At 41.6% G+C, this 13109-nt stretch overlaps 1 protein-coding gene across 3 annotated transcripts; it reads right to left on the bottom strand.

The window, feature by feature from the left end:
• Positions 1 to 933: 933 nt before the first annotated feature.
• On the bottom strand, positions 934 to 12868 carry sfxn5b (sideroflexin 5b). 3 transcript variants are annotated; one of them, XM_040119171.1, is made up of 14 exons: positions 12565 to 12866; positions 9256 to 9324; positions 8629 to 8706; positions 8329 to 8355; positions 8166 to 8220; positions 8047 to 8072; positions 7826 to 7879; positions 7482 to 7538; positions 7115 to 7180; positions 6504 to 6594; positions 6006 to 6121; positions 5675 to 5760; positions 3838 to 3955; positions 934 to 3593 (listed from the first exon to the last, which is right to left on the bottom strand). In XM_040119171.1, the coding sequence occupies exons 1-14, from the start codon at positions 12619 to 12621 to the stop codon at positions 3516 to 3518; spliced, it is 978 nt and encodes a 325-aa protein (XP_039975105.1). In that variant the 5' UTR covers positions 12622 to 12866; the 3' UTR covers positions 934 to 3515. The 3 variants fall into 3 exon arrangements, 2 of the variants coding, with proteins under 2 accessions (XP_039975105.1, XP_039975106.1); XR_005706527.1 differs by lacking the exon at positions 934 to 3593 and adding an exon at positions 5864 to 5926 and having other exon boundaries at positions 3927 to 3955; positions 12565 to 12868; XM_040119172.1 differs by lacking the exons at positions 9256 to 9324; positions 12565 to 12866 and having other exon boundaries at positions 8329 to 8389; positions 8629 to 8682.
• Positions 12869 to 13109: the final 241 nt, after the last annotated feature.

Here is a 13109-nt window from a genome sequence, read left to right as displayed (position 1 = left end):
CGTTTTATCGCCGGTGAGCGGCAGCGACCGGCAGCGACCTCTGCTGGCCGCTGCAGGTGGTCGCAGCTGGACGTGGGACGCCGAGGGCGATGCAACCTAAGCGTCGGTACAATGGTTTTGTGTGGTAAATATGTTAAAAATAAACAGATAGAAGGGAAAAAAAACCCAGTAGATTTACAATCACTAGCCACAGAACTGTGTCACTTCTGTGACAATGTGGCGGATAATTATCCAGAGAGGAGTAAATCCCACATAATCACATTCATACAAACTATTAAACCTGCTACTTTTCCTCCACTGGTCTCAACTGGCAGTGAAAAAAAAATACTATAGGGCTGCAAATAACAATTATTTTATCATTGACTGATCTGTTGGTTATTTTCTTGATAAACGGAAAAAATTGTTTAAATCGATAAAAGTTGAGAAAATAGTGAAACGTGCCACCTACAATTTTCTGAACCCCAAAGGGAGGTTACCCCAAGGTGAGAAACTACTCAAATGATTTTGCAGTTATCAAAATAGATGCAGAATAATTTTCTAATTATCTGTCAAGCTACCAATCGATTGAATTTTCATTCCAGCTCTGAAAAACACATTTTCCCTCTACAATAAGGACAGTATTAAAGAAAGAAATTTAATAACAATGAAGGTAATGCAAATAAACATTTTGCAACACTTTGAAATTAGTGCTATGACAACTATATCATACATCAACGCGCCAATTTAAATTTAAATAAAAACTAATGTAAATGGTGCAACTGGTAAAAACCACGATGGCCCTTGCTGAAAGCCTCGGTGCAGAGGAAAACCATCTTCTAGCATCAGGCAAAGTCTACCGCTTACGTACACTGAAATGACGTCTTCACAAAAGAAAGTAAATGGAGAAAGAGTATTTATTATATATTTTTTAATTATATAGATAAATGTCTCACGTTGATTTACTAGCAAACATTTAAGAAACTTGTAGCAGTGAAATTATTATACAAATAATTAAAAATATTAATTCACAATTAGAAGTATAATATATAGGTTATACTTTTATGTTTAAAATATTGTACAAAAGTTATTCATTAGGAATACAACAGTGGTTTAACAAACAGTAGGTTGTGGAGTAAAATGCTCTTCATACAAGTTAGGAAGGAAATTTATCAGACGGTATTTGGCTACTGTAGGGAAAAAAAATGCAAAGACAGTAGAGTGCTGAATGTCGTTTCACATTATTTGGGTTAAAATACCTGGCGTGTAATCAACCGTTAAAAAGCTTGTACAGTTATATACATCTACAGTAGAGTCTCCACATGTTCCCATAGACATATACAATACAGCCCCTGACGGAGGGGCTTCACACTGGCAACATTGTTCCGTAGGTGATCAATTTCTACGTCATTCCCTCATCAGAATGTTTTTCTCATTACACAGAATATATATCGGCACTGCGGCCTGGTGGGTGCAGAGTTTCTCCACCTTCAGGTTAGCACACCATTGGAGAAATATGTACGTGGGAGGAAACTTTCACTCAAAGCTCCTTTTGCAAGCTGTCTCCCTCACAATAATAATCCAGACTAGAGCCTGACCCATAAATTGACCGTGGATATATATATATATAAAATCAGCCTGTAATAGATTGTTGCAGATAAATCAGTATCGGCACATTTCGACGGCTGATAGTAGCAAGAAATCGCAGAAAGGCCAAAGACAAGTTAGGGACACTGTCTCCATTACATTTGCTCTATAGTGTGTAAACGAGAGAGGTCTGACACGTTTGTTTTTACGCCTGTACATTGTACCGCTTGGTATACGTCTTGGCCACACATTCATTAGAATCATATTTTGAAAGGAACCTATTGAAAAATACTCAACGTAGGTAAAAATTAGAGTTGGCTGATGTAACATTATCATTATCGGCCTGACACATCTACTACTGATCAGGCCGGTGGGTCAGGACCCGAGGAGCACGAAATTTATTTGAGGGAGTGCAAGATGATTAACAGGATGGAAAAACAGAATATTATATGATATATAAACAATATTTCATTTCTGCCACACTCTAGAAAATTAATCAAGTAAAACAGAGGGGGGGAAAAAAAAAAAAATCAGCCAATTTGTGAACTGAACATACAGTAGTTTCATTTTTATGGATGACAGTGTAGAGGCGTTGGAAACCACTGATTCAGAAGTAAAGATAAATCCACTGTTAGCTGATTGTCTTCCAGTTGCTAACCTGTGGACAGGCTCCTGTTTAGTAACCCAATCTTGGCGTGTTGACGACACAGCCGCCCCCTCGCTTCCCGTGACCATCGGCTGCTCAGGCTGGCGTGAGCGAGGCGAAGCACGTGTCGTCATTCTCGTTGAGTTGACAAAAGGGGAAGTCGCTTGCGGTATACGTGCACTGTTCCTCGGGACGAGTCTGGTCATGTTAAGCTTTATGGACAGTATTAAAAGCAACTCAGATCAATGTTCTTATATTAACAGTGGATCACATGGTTACTTGTACGTGAAAAGAGTTGTGTCAACCCAACTCTGCAGTTGCCCTCAGCTCTACAGACCTGTATAGCCTTTTTCAACTCACTGTTTTTTTGTTTGTTTTTTTCGTTTCCCAGCCCACAACTTCATTGTTTCGGTTCAGTCTCACCGCTCTCATCGGCATAGTTTCTGCCAGCTGCTTTCAGCAAAGAAGCTCTGATAGACCCACTGTGCTCTGCCTGCCCAGCGGTAAATAACAGACAGAAACACTTAGCGACTAGCTAACTGTTGCAGCGGAGTATTGCTACATACAGCGGCGTATTTAGCAGCTGAAGAACCAGATGTTTCTCTCAGAAGTTGATGGACACAAAAAAAAAAAAAGACTGACTTCTGGACTTCAATTCATAAGGTGGCCAAAAACTCCAAATAAATGAAGTTGCTCCATATCTGCTGGATGTGTGAAAAGGCAACTGTTTGCTGACAAGTTTGCAATATCGAAAGGTTCGCCACATCAGAAGGTGATTCTATGACAGTGTTATGTTTACAGCTTGTTCCCACTGCCCCCAAGTGGACAAAAGGTCAGTTACTGCAGGTTTAAACTGCACTTATGAACATTTTTCATTCTTACAATGGCTCAAAATATACTTAAGCAGCCATAACTATACGTTGGTGGGAAACATTGTATTGTATATATTAAAATAATTAAAATCATGCCAAAACCCTGATTTTACTGTAAATATATTATAATTTCTATATACAAAGCTGTTTCATTTTTCTTGAAAACAGCGAGGACAGAAAAATCTGTCCCATTTTCAAGCTCAGAAGAAACCATGGCTCAGTAATTGCTACGATCACGAGAAGTGGAAGAAAGAAAAAGGTGTAGAAACCCTGGGTTAGTACACGACGATCTACAGGCTCTGCTATGGTGCTGCAGCAGATAGTTCCCAGACCTGTCGACAGGACGAACCCTACAGAGGGTTCTCCCCCACCGATATTCAGCCTCATTTCCGTCCTCGTTCCCTGTCCTCCCCTCTCTCACACCACGCCGTCCATCATAAACCCTTGTTGTAGGTCACCACCTTGCAATCTGTTGCCATGGCGATCTCCGGCTCGAGGCGAGACACCTCAATCTGCGGAAGGATATGCAAAACTGAATTTAGCTCTACGTCTCTGTTTTTAGGCCCTGAAAAACATTTTGACTTTTAATTAGACGAGGGAAGAGACATCTGGAATAAGAGGTAAATACAAGCTCGTGGGCCGGGGCTGCGCATGTCAAGTGCTGCGTATGTAATTTGAATTTATTCCGGCTGCTCCCTGAGCCATCTGGCCTCGAATCAGCAGCAGAGGTAGTTCATCTGACGGTTAATACTGTACCTGAGACATCTGTGGGAACAGGCTGATGGCCAGAGGCAGGGAGAGGCCGAAGGTAACCAGGCACACAACGCTGTGGATGGGCAGCAACAATCTGCGGTTTCTCTGCAGGAATCGCAGCCTACACAAGTCAAGACAGTGATGGAAGGAAATGTGAGCCTGTGTGGATCGATCCCAGATGACTAGTGCAAAGCCAGGAATTATTTTTAGATCTGGAGAAAAACATCATGAGCAGATTTGGGGGAGCTATTTTGCACAATTAGTGGGTGGGAGATTTATCTGTCTGTGTGAAAGTGCAATTTGTGGGTTTCATGAGTCAGACTGCAGACATCTTCTTTGGTTTAATTTTACAATAGAAACGGAAATTCTCTTTTTGTTCAAAGCTATATTATTACACTTCATTTTATATAATACTTTGCATTTTCTCTGGCTCTATTGACCTACATGTACTAATGAATGAATACAGTATATGTTAATCACTTTGGGGCACAACATATGTTGGCTCTGGCTCAGTACAGGCACAAATATTTACGCATTATTTAATATTTTTAAACCAGAATCAAGCAGACAATATGGCCCTACGATGACAGAGAGCGATTTAAAGAAAATTAAAGTTTAAAAAAAAAAAAAAGTGTTCAATGTTTCGAGGCAGGAGAGCCAAACCATGGAACAGATAAATTAATAAATTACAAATTGAATGCATTTTCAAGCAGATTATTTTACACTCTGCCTTTTGACAAAGGGTTTCAGGTGCTACAGCTACTCTTCTAAGCTAGGCTAGTAATCTTTTTCCAGGAGTAGTTTCTGCTGTTACATTATGGACTGGTTGGATTTGGCTACTGTCACATTAATATGAGATACTAAAGCTGAATTATTGAGATTTTGGATCATCAAAGTTGATTTTTCAGTGGACAGGAAAGAGTAAGTAAATTTAGCTGTAGCTACGTTAGCAGCTAGTTTTAACTTAGCTAAATCTGTGGCTTTGAGTTATTTTGCAAAACTTTACATTCTGGTTTCTCCGATATTACGCATTTAAAAATAATTAATAATAAGTATTAATAATTACATTTTATACGGAAAAACAAATGTCAAAAAGACAGATTCTAGTCTTAACTTTGGGTCCCTCACAAGGGGAGAAGTATTGAGATGATTAACAATCTAGGAACCAACAAAATTAAAAAAAAAACTTCTGTCATACAAAACTTTGATTTTTAACCGCCTTTTCCATTTTCCTACTGAGTTATTGAATAAATTATTTCCAAATAAAGAAAAATTATCACTCTTTGTTGAACTGGTTACAATTAGCAGGCGTATGCAACTGGTGCCAATTAATGCAATACAATAAGTATGAATATACGTGCATAGCAAGCAACTGGTCGATCGCATGTACTCGTGTAATTTACTGTACAGCATGCCGTTTTAAAATGGAAATCGTCTGGGGCGGATTTATTCTGATATGTTACTGGCCTGTGAGCTGTGAATGTTAAGTAGACATGTTTGACTAAGCATTTGAAGAAAAAGCATTATTATTTTTTGAGCTGAAACGACTAGTCCATTAGTCAGTAGACAGAAAATAAATCAGTGTGAATTTTGACAATTCATTGAAAAGTATTTTTTAAGTAAAAATGGCAAAAATGTACAGGTTTCAGCCTCACAAATATCAATTATTTTTAGTTTTCCTAGTTTTTTCTGACGATTAACTAAATATCTTTGCATTCTGGACTGTTGCTTGGACAAAACAATAATTTAAAAAGGCGTCACATTGGGCTCAAGGAACTTATGATGGGAATTTTTCACTATCTGCCGACATTTTACCCAATAATTATATTTCTGTACGAACCTCTCTAGGTAGGACATGATGACTGGGGGCAGGACAAAGATCGGCATCGGCAGGACCACACGTGTGAAGGCCGTCTCCGTGATTGCCTGGGGAAAAAGATGAGAACATTGTGCACACGCTTCATTTCAAATACTGCAATGATTTGGATTTAATTTTCCCTTTCATGAGATCAGATGGGAGCTGAATTACAGGAGCCGAGCAGGGAAGGGATGCCTTTTCTCCATTATCTGCCACCATCACATTTTCAATTCACTGAAAAACAGCAAGTGTACAAACATATTCAATGCAGTCAAGTAACATGTACGCTGAGTATGCTAAAAAAGCCACTCACATGCCTTGCAGCGATTTTGGAGGATCCCACCACATTCCCGTTGTTGTCCAGCACATCGATACCTTCAGACAGCTCGTTGTGTCTCATCAGACCCACGTTACAGATGTTTGCACTGGCTGAGGAAGGAGAGAAAGACAGCTGACGCCATTTGTTTTAAATAAATTTCCACAAGAGGCACTGAAGACGAGAAATTCAGTCAAGAGATTAAAAGAAGAAAGAGAACAAAGCTAAGACCAAAACCTTTTATACTGTGACGCTGAAAGTACAGTAGTGTTAGAAAAATAGCATCATGAAATACTGTTGGTGGTACAGCTCACTGCAGCCAATGCTATAAAACTTCAGTACAATAAGTATTTTGATACAGAAATTACATTAATGCATTTAGCAGGCTGTGAAAAAATGAGTTTGTAACATGAAATTTCTGGTAGAGAAACAACTGCCATCTGGTAGGAAGCACCCTCCCCTCACCGCCGCCACCACCACCCCCCATCCACCTACCTACAGCTGGGAAGGGGACAAATCTCTGTATTATCATTCTGGTGGCAGGGCTCAATTTGTTGGCCTTCTGAATCAGCACATTCAGCCCCACCTATAAAATACAAAATCAGCTTAAATATAACAAACACATACAAATATAGCACCTTAGGCATAGGACATCAGGACGTTCTTAAAGAAATCTTATAAAAAATATCAAACAATTCCAGCAACTTTTGCTTTTAGCTATAATTAATGTAACATGCATTGAAAACTTCTACACAGTAAAAATATTCTTATCTGTAGCTGTAGTCTCGTTATTACTAGTAGTTCAGGGATCTTTACTTTAGCTGAAACATTGGCATTACTACATTAGGAGACCTGTGCTGCTAAATCTGTTCCCAAAGCCAAAAAGTGCGAAATATATGAATATGTCTTTATTTGTTATTTGTCATTTTTGTAATTGCCATGGCATTGGCTGACTTACAATCCCACTGTCAGTCAATAAAGAGCCCTTTAAGAACTATTCCTTTTTGGAGGCAGGTAATATTCAGAAAAAACAAAAGTTTAAATTCAATTTCTCTATCCTGAAAGACAATACTGATAAAAAAATAAAAAAATAAAAACAAACTCACAGCAATAGAGACAGCACTCGTCACAGCTCCTACATAGCCTTGAAGAAACCTGGATGTTGGCGTAGGCTGAAGAAGGACCAAAGAAATACTGTGTCACAGCTTTATACATGGTTTACTGACAGACTGTCATAAGCTCTCTATTGTGACATTTTGCATTTTATAGTTGCCTTTGGTTTTTTATTTACAGAAAATAGGCTAAAAGCCCAAAACATTAAGCATGACATTCTTTTTATGGTGATAAAACAATTTAAAAAGCAACATGGAGCCAAATCTAAAGCAACAAAAATGAATAATGACTAATTTATTATTTATGATTTTAGGGAGACTTAAAAAAAAAATCTAAATATCCACAAGGAGTAGTTCCTACCTTTGTGGCGTTGCGGTTGGCATAGTTCACACAAGCATTGTGACTCTGATTCAGCCACTGTAGGAAAAAAGGAAGGAAATAAGGAGGGATGAGGGTTAAAAAAAAGTTAACGTAGGTATGACGGAAGGAAGGATGGGGGAAGGAATAGAAGAAAGAGAGAGAGAGAGAGAGAGAGTGAGAGATAGATAGATAGATAGATAGCAGCACTGTAATTCACCACGTCCTTCTTCCGGTGTGTAACAGGTGGGAAAGCTTTGCAAGTACACAGTAAAAATGTGCTTACAAGGTGTTCAAAATGTACAAACAATGCAATGGTTTTACAATATGTATGTTATTTACAGTACCTGCCATATAATGGTAGACACCACAGTCTGATTTGGGAGAAGAAGGCCAATGACCTAGATGAAACCAGGGAATAAGAGCTTATTTCTGGACAAAATAAGTCCGAAGTCTCATTTCATCTATCCCCAAACAAGACCATGTGAATGGACGTTTGCACAGCCAAGTTCAGTTCTATGAAATGCACGGCTAGAATGTGTGATGTGATTTTTCACGTGGCACTTACAATCGGTGTTCCAAATGGTACGTAACCTGCACAGTGAAAACATGACTTTCAGCGTAAGAACGATGACGAAATGGAGCAACGTGAACAACTCCAGCAAAGATCTTCATCTGAGGGCGTACCTGACATTCGAAATGGCATGAAGATCTTCTCTCCTGTGTCAGGATGAATGATGGCCTGCGTGCAGAGAGCATGGCATCATCCTCATGCTGCCAGGAGCCCAGAGGTTTGAATGTATGGAAGTGCAGTAAACCTGGGCCCGCTTATGGCTGGTCAGTCACTTACCTGCTTGATCTTCTGGGCTTCCCACAGCTGCACACGAATGCGGTAAGGTTAAAAGGAAAAACTACAATTAATCATTAGGTATCCAGCTTTCTTTTTTGAAAACAGGTAAAGGAAGTTCATTAACTGGCTTTTTTTTTTAATTAGAATTGTGTGTTTTTGCTCTAGCCAGGACTTTGTTTAGCCAACTGTTACTACAGACCTTCTAACGTGTACTGGATTGTTTCCTTTTCCTTGATATTCAATCTGAATTTCCTGCAGGAACAGATGTTACCATATCAAACTGCACCCCTCTGTACTCACCTGAAGATCAGACACTCCAGGTGGAAGCGTGCCATGTTTATAATCATCGAGGAGGCTGATGCATTCTTTCAACCGTTTCTGCAAACGAACGAAAAGGGAAAAAAAACGGGACTTGATTAGACTAAGAATATATGAAAGATTCGGCAGCTGGGCAGGTTTCTGATTCTAGTGCCAACACAGAAACTGTATTTAATTTTTCTTTGATACATGACATTGAGACAGATAAACGTCTTTATCTACAAACCAGGAGCCAAAGTTCTCACATGTTTAGGGCTGCAATGACCTGTTACTTTCGCTATCTGTTAATCTGCCAAATACACTTTGTCAGTTTATAGTTTAATTGCGAAACTTTCCCTTCAAAGTTCCCGGAGCCCAGTATGATTTTTTATTTATTTTTTTTATTTTGTGTTTTCTCAGAACAACATTTCAAAACCCAAAAATATTCAATTCACTGTCATATACTGTAAGACGAGCTAAAGCAGGAGGCGGCAAACGCTCAGCTTATTTGCTTGAAAAAGAACTAAAATGATTAATTTATTATCAGAATTGTTGACTTGATTTTCTGTCAATTGCATACTGTGTATGAATCTATCAGCAACATATAGACAGTTTTACAGGAGGTGTTACCTCAGACACAAACAGGGTGCCGGGGTCAATGATGTCTATGAAGTGTCTCAGGCGACCGAGGAAGGAACCCTGGAAAAGACAGTGCGGCAGGTTCATTCCTAGACACAGTAACAGCAGCAGATCCCCCCCCCACACACAAGTCCTCTGGACTGATTGACTTCTGCAAAACATTGTTTAATCTGTATCCCAGAGCAGCTTTAAAACAGTAGAATCATAAGGTTATTTATGTGTTCATAATATCACATGCAAGAACAGTTTATTGTTTTATATTTATACAAAATTATCCACAGGGCCATAGCCAGGATTTCAGAAATACCTCTGAACTACTACTACATTTTAATCACATCATATTAATTAATTCAACTGTTCAATTATATTTTACCTCCCAATACGATGATGTAAGTGCTGTTTTAAGAATTCTGCAACCTGCCGAATATATATATTTTTTTTTTTTTTTACTTTGTGCCCCAAAACTGTGACATTTAAAGATACTGACTTTAACAAATATCAGACTCAGCCTTGGAAAAAAAAAAAAACTACATAAGCAACGTAAACTCCTTCCCAGGTCACTGAAATACTCAAGCTCCCAGGAGCAATACTGAGGACATGATTTCTGTTCCCCACAATGGTAGCCACCCTGATCACCATCCCTGATAACCCTGATACACAACGAACCATTGCTTTACCTATTTGCTAAAAGACGACCATGAGACCCAGCTGAAAGCTCCACATCTTTTGAGTCTAGCCTCTCCTCACAGCATGCTGTTCCCAGGAGTCAAGAATGAACATCCATAGACAAACCATGGACGCGTTGATGAAAAATGAATACAGACACACTTTAAAACGCCAGTGTGAGGAAAACGGAACTGTTATGTGCTCAGTGGTGACATATCAAAAGAGAACACAACTATGAAAGAGTACGAAAATAAATGAGAAATGTTTTGTTGTCCTAACTGCACTGTGGATCTCTTAAGAACAAATGCACTGGCAATCTGATTTCAGTTTACATTTACCAAGCACATTCCTCCGAGAGGAGCTTGGAGCTGCTGGTCAAGTGCTCTGTTTTCTGTTCCCCTCACTGTCTACGTCCGCATGCCAATTGCTCAGTATGTGTGCCAGCAGTCTGAAAAGGGCCCAATAGCAGTTTAATGCCAAGAGTCTCTTTGGCAAAGCAGATGGGCGAAAACATGGCAGCCTCCGTCAGATTCCCTCCGAGGCATTTATCGTTCGTGAAGGGCAGGGAACACAATGGGAAGACAGCGGAACCGACAAGTCCCGGTTTTAATTCTCTCTCCGGCGCTGGGGCTTCACTGAAATGACTGGAAAACGACCTTTGGTCCGACTAAAGACTGTAGATAGACCATCTCTCTGCCCCTCGCACGTCTCCTCCTCCGTCAGAGGCCGTATGCGCTGCGGTGCCGTTTTTTTTTTTTGTTTTGTGAGCGCGGGGCAGAGAGAGGATCCTTGCGAGGGAGTCTGATTTAATTATGCATGAGTTTCAGCTCCCCGGAGAGACCACAACAAGGCTAGCAGAGACGGAGCGCGGCAATCAAAGCACACAGGCAAGATTCGTGCCGATTCGAGGGCTGGCCTCATTTTAACGGCTTTGACGCACAGCACTGAAAGTACTTCGGCACCTTTATGAACCCAACGCGACCCGCTGGTTGCTGACGGGGAAATAGAAAGGATTACAGGGGCCGTGCTGAAAGCATTTCCCACTAGAGGAACTATAGATACGCAGCGCGTCGATGATAGGAGCCGGCAGCCGAGGATGCATTTCTCTCTTATTGAAAACGATGGCGATCAAAGAGCGACTTTGTGATGGCAATCACTAAAAATAAAAGAACTCAAGTGAGACCAAGGGTGTTAATAAACTGTCATATGGGCTTTCTGTGAACCAGGCAGTGGCCTGTGTTAATTTGGTGTGTTCACGAGCAGATTATGAAACATCAGATCCCTGGACGCCCCCCATCCCTCCTACAGAGGAGCGAGACACCCAGATTGTCTCGTCTCTTTGTGTTCGTATTGCGGTTCTTAGTGGTGGTTTTGCAGTTGTCCTGCAAGTCTGGGATTGTTTTGTATGTCTTTGGGATTGTTTTGCGTTTCTCTTTGGTCATTTTGCATTTCTTTATGGTTGTATTGTGTCTCTTTGTGGCTCTTTTGTGGTGGTTCTGCAGTCGTTTTGGAGCCATGCCGTTTGTAGTCTCCTTTTTGTCGTTCTGCTTCTTTGTTTTTGTTTTGCAGTTAAGTTGTGTCTCTTTCTGCATCTCTGTGTAGTTGTTTGATTGACTTTCCGCTGTGGCCCAGGGGTCCCCTGACTCCTGGGGGCCACGAGGCCTGTGCCCAGCCGACGCGTTCAGTAACCGATCCGCGGATGTGGGATGTTTAAGATAAGTAACTTCCTTTTGGAAGAATTGCGCTGGTAACTTATCAGCTGAAGCGACAGCAGATCAAAACCTTTAGTGACTTATTTCCACAATCTGAATGCGGACTTTGCTCGGTGCAACAGCACCCACAGGTAAATAAGGTCCCGTAGGCTGCTGTCCCACCAAAGCAGCAGCTCCCTCGGTTAATGTGTCATCCGAGCTAACGCGAAGGTCGCACCGTCTTCCAGGGCTGACCAATGCAAATCCATTTCTGAGGACGGAAAATTGAGTAATGGCCTTGAGATAAGGACGCAGAGCCCATTGATCTCGATCAAAAGTGGGGCACCAGTCAGTCCTGCAGAAAGCATCCAGAGTGGGAGGGGGGGACAAACAAAAAAAGGAAGAAAAAAAAACACTTGAGGGTGGCAAAGTGTGATTTGGACCAGATCATGATGCGCAAATTAGAAATCTCCAACAGCTGTGATTTTAGAGCCTCAAGAAAGAGGCAAAGAGGAAAAAACAAATGCAACGAATCGCGATTAAGCGGCCAAAAATAAAATGAAGGCTACCGTTTAAATTGACGTGCAATCTGCAGATCTCAACACTGAGACAATCTTTCGCGGAGCAGGGCCGAGGCGAGGGGTGTGAAGTGTGTCAGCGGAGATGATAAAGAGCGATGGGACGCCGTCGACGGGCAATTATTTCTGCTGGTGAAACTATGATAAAGTCAGAACTGCTCTGATCCCCCCCACTTCAGCATCAGCTGAAAGTTCTCGTGGTTTTAGAAAACCCAACAGAGAATCGGATCGAAGGCAACTTTGGCTGCAGGGTGTCAGCATCCGGAGCGGATCGGGGCGGAGGATGGGGGCTGTTGTCCAGCCGAGAAGCCTTGAAAAACGGGGTGTCACCAACGCGCGGTCGTCGGGGGACCAGGAGGACTTACCTGGTCGTACCGGGGTCTTCCGAGCTGGAAAGCCGGGCAGGCTGCAGATTCCGCCATGGCGCCGAGCGGTTCATCTATTAATGAACTGGATCATGAGCGGGTTTTTCCAAGTCGAGCCAACTACACTCCGGTGTGTAACTAGTGGAGCCGCGAGCCGCTACGTCTGTCGGGAGCTGTAGTCTTCTCGCTTGCGTCAGCACCGGCCAAGTTGAACCGCGTGACTACACATCCCGAGTAATCGATTAGGCGAGAGCTGTTGCGTAACTGCTCGGATTGATCCCGGGAGAGGTAACGGTCGCTGCACCCATAGGTGTCAGATTGACCCGGTTTACCGCTGTGCGAGGAGGCGTGGCCTGAAGAAATAAAAAAAAAGGTGTCTGCGTGGATTAACGGTCAGGCCCCGGACTACTTTCAGCAGCGCATGTGTGATTAATAAATAACCCGGAGGGTGGAAAATATGATGTCTGTCACCTCACACGACACTTTGATTATGCTCCTGTCAAACAGTGGCCCCGGGGGGGGGGGGGCAAGAGGCTGCAGTTTGG

The sequence above is a fragment of the Xiphias gladius genome, chromosome 23, assembly GCF_016859285.1.
Source record: "Xiphias gladius isolate SHS-SW01 ecotype Sanya breed wild chromosome 23, ASM1685928v1, whole genome shotgun sequence".
Classification (NCBI taxonomy): domain Eukaryota; kingdom Metazoa; phylum Chordata; class Actinopteri; order Istiophoriformes; family Xiphiidae; genus Xiphias; species Xiphias gladius.
The sequence above is the reverse complement of the archived record's forward strand: the minus strand, read 5'-3'. Positions and strand labels throughout refer to the sequence as shown.

Bases quoted from the DNA above. Each gene is read 5' to 3' on its own strand.
- sfxn5b (XM_040119171.1), bottom strand. From the start codon at position 12,621: ATGGCGGAATCTGCAGCCTGCCCGGCTTTCCAGCTCGGAAGACCCCGG. The intron at 7,880-8,046 runs GTAAGTGCCACG...GGTTTCATCTAG, and splicing joins TACCATTTGGAACACCGATT to GTCATTGGCCTTCTTCTCCC. The intron at 3,956-5,674 runs GTTCGTACAGAA...TGACTTGTGTAG, and splicing joins ATCATGTCCTACCTAGAGAG to GCTGCGATTCCTGCAGAGAA.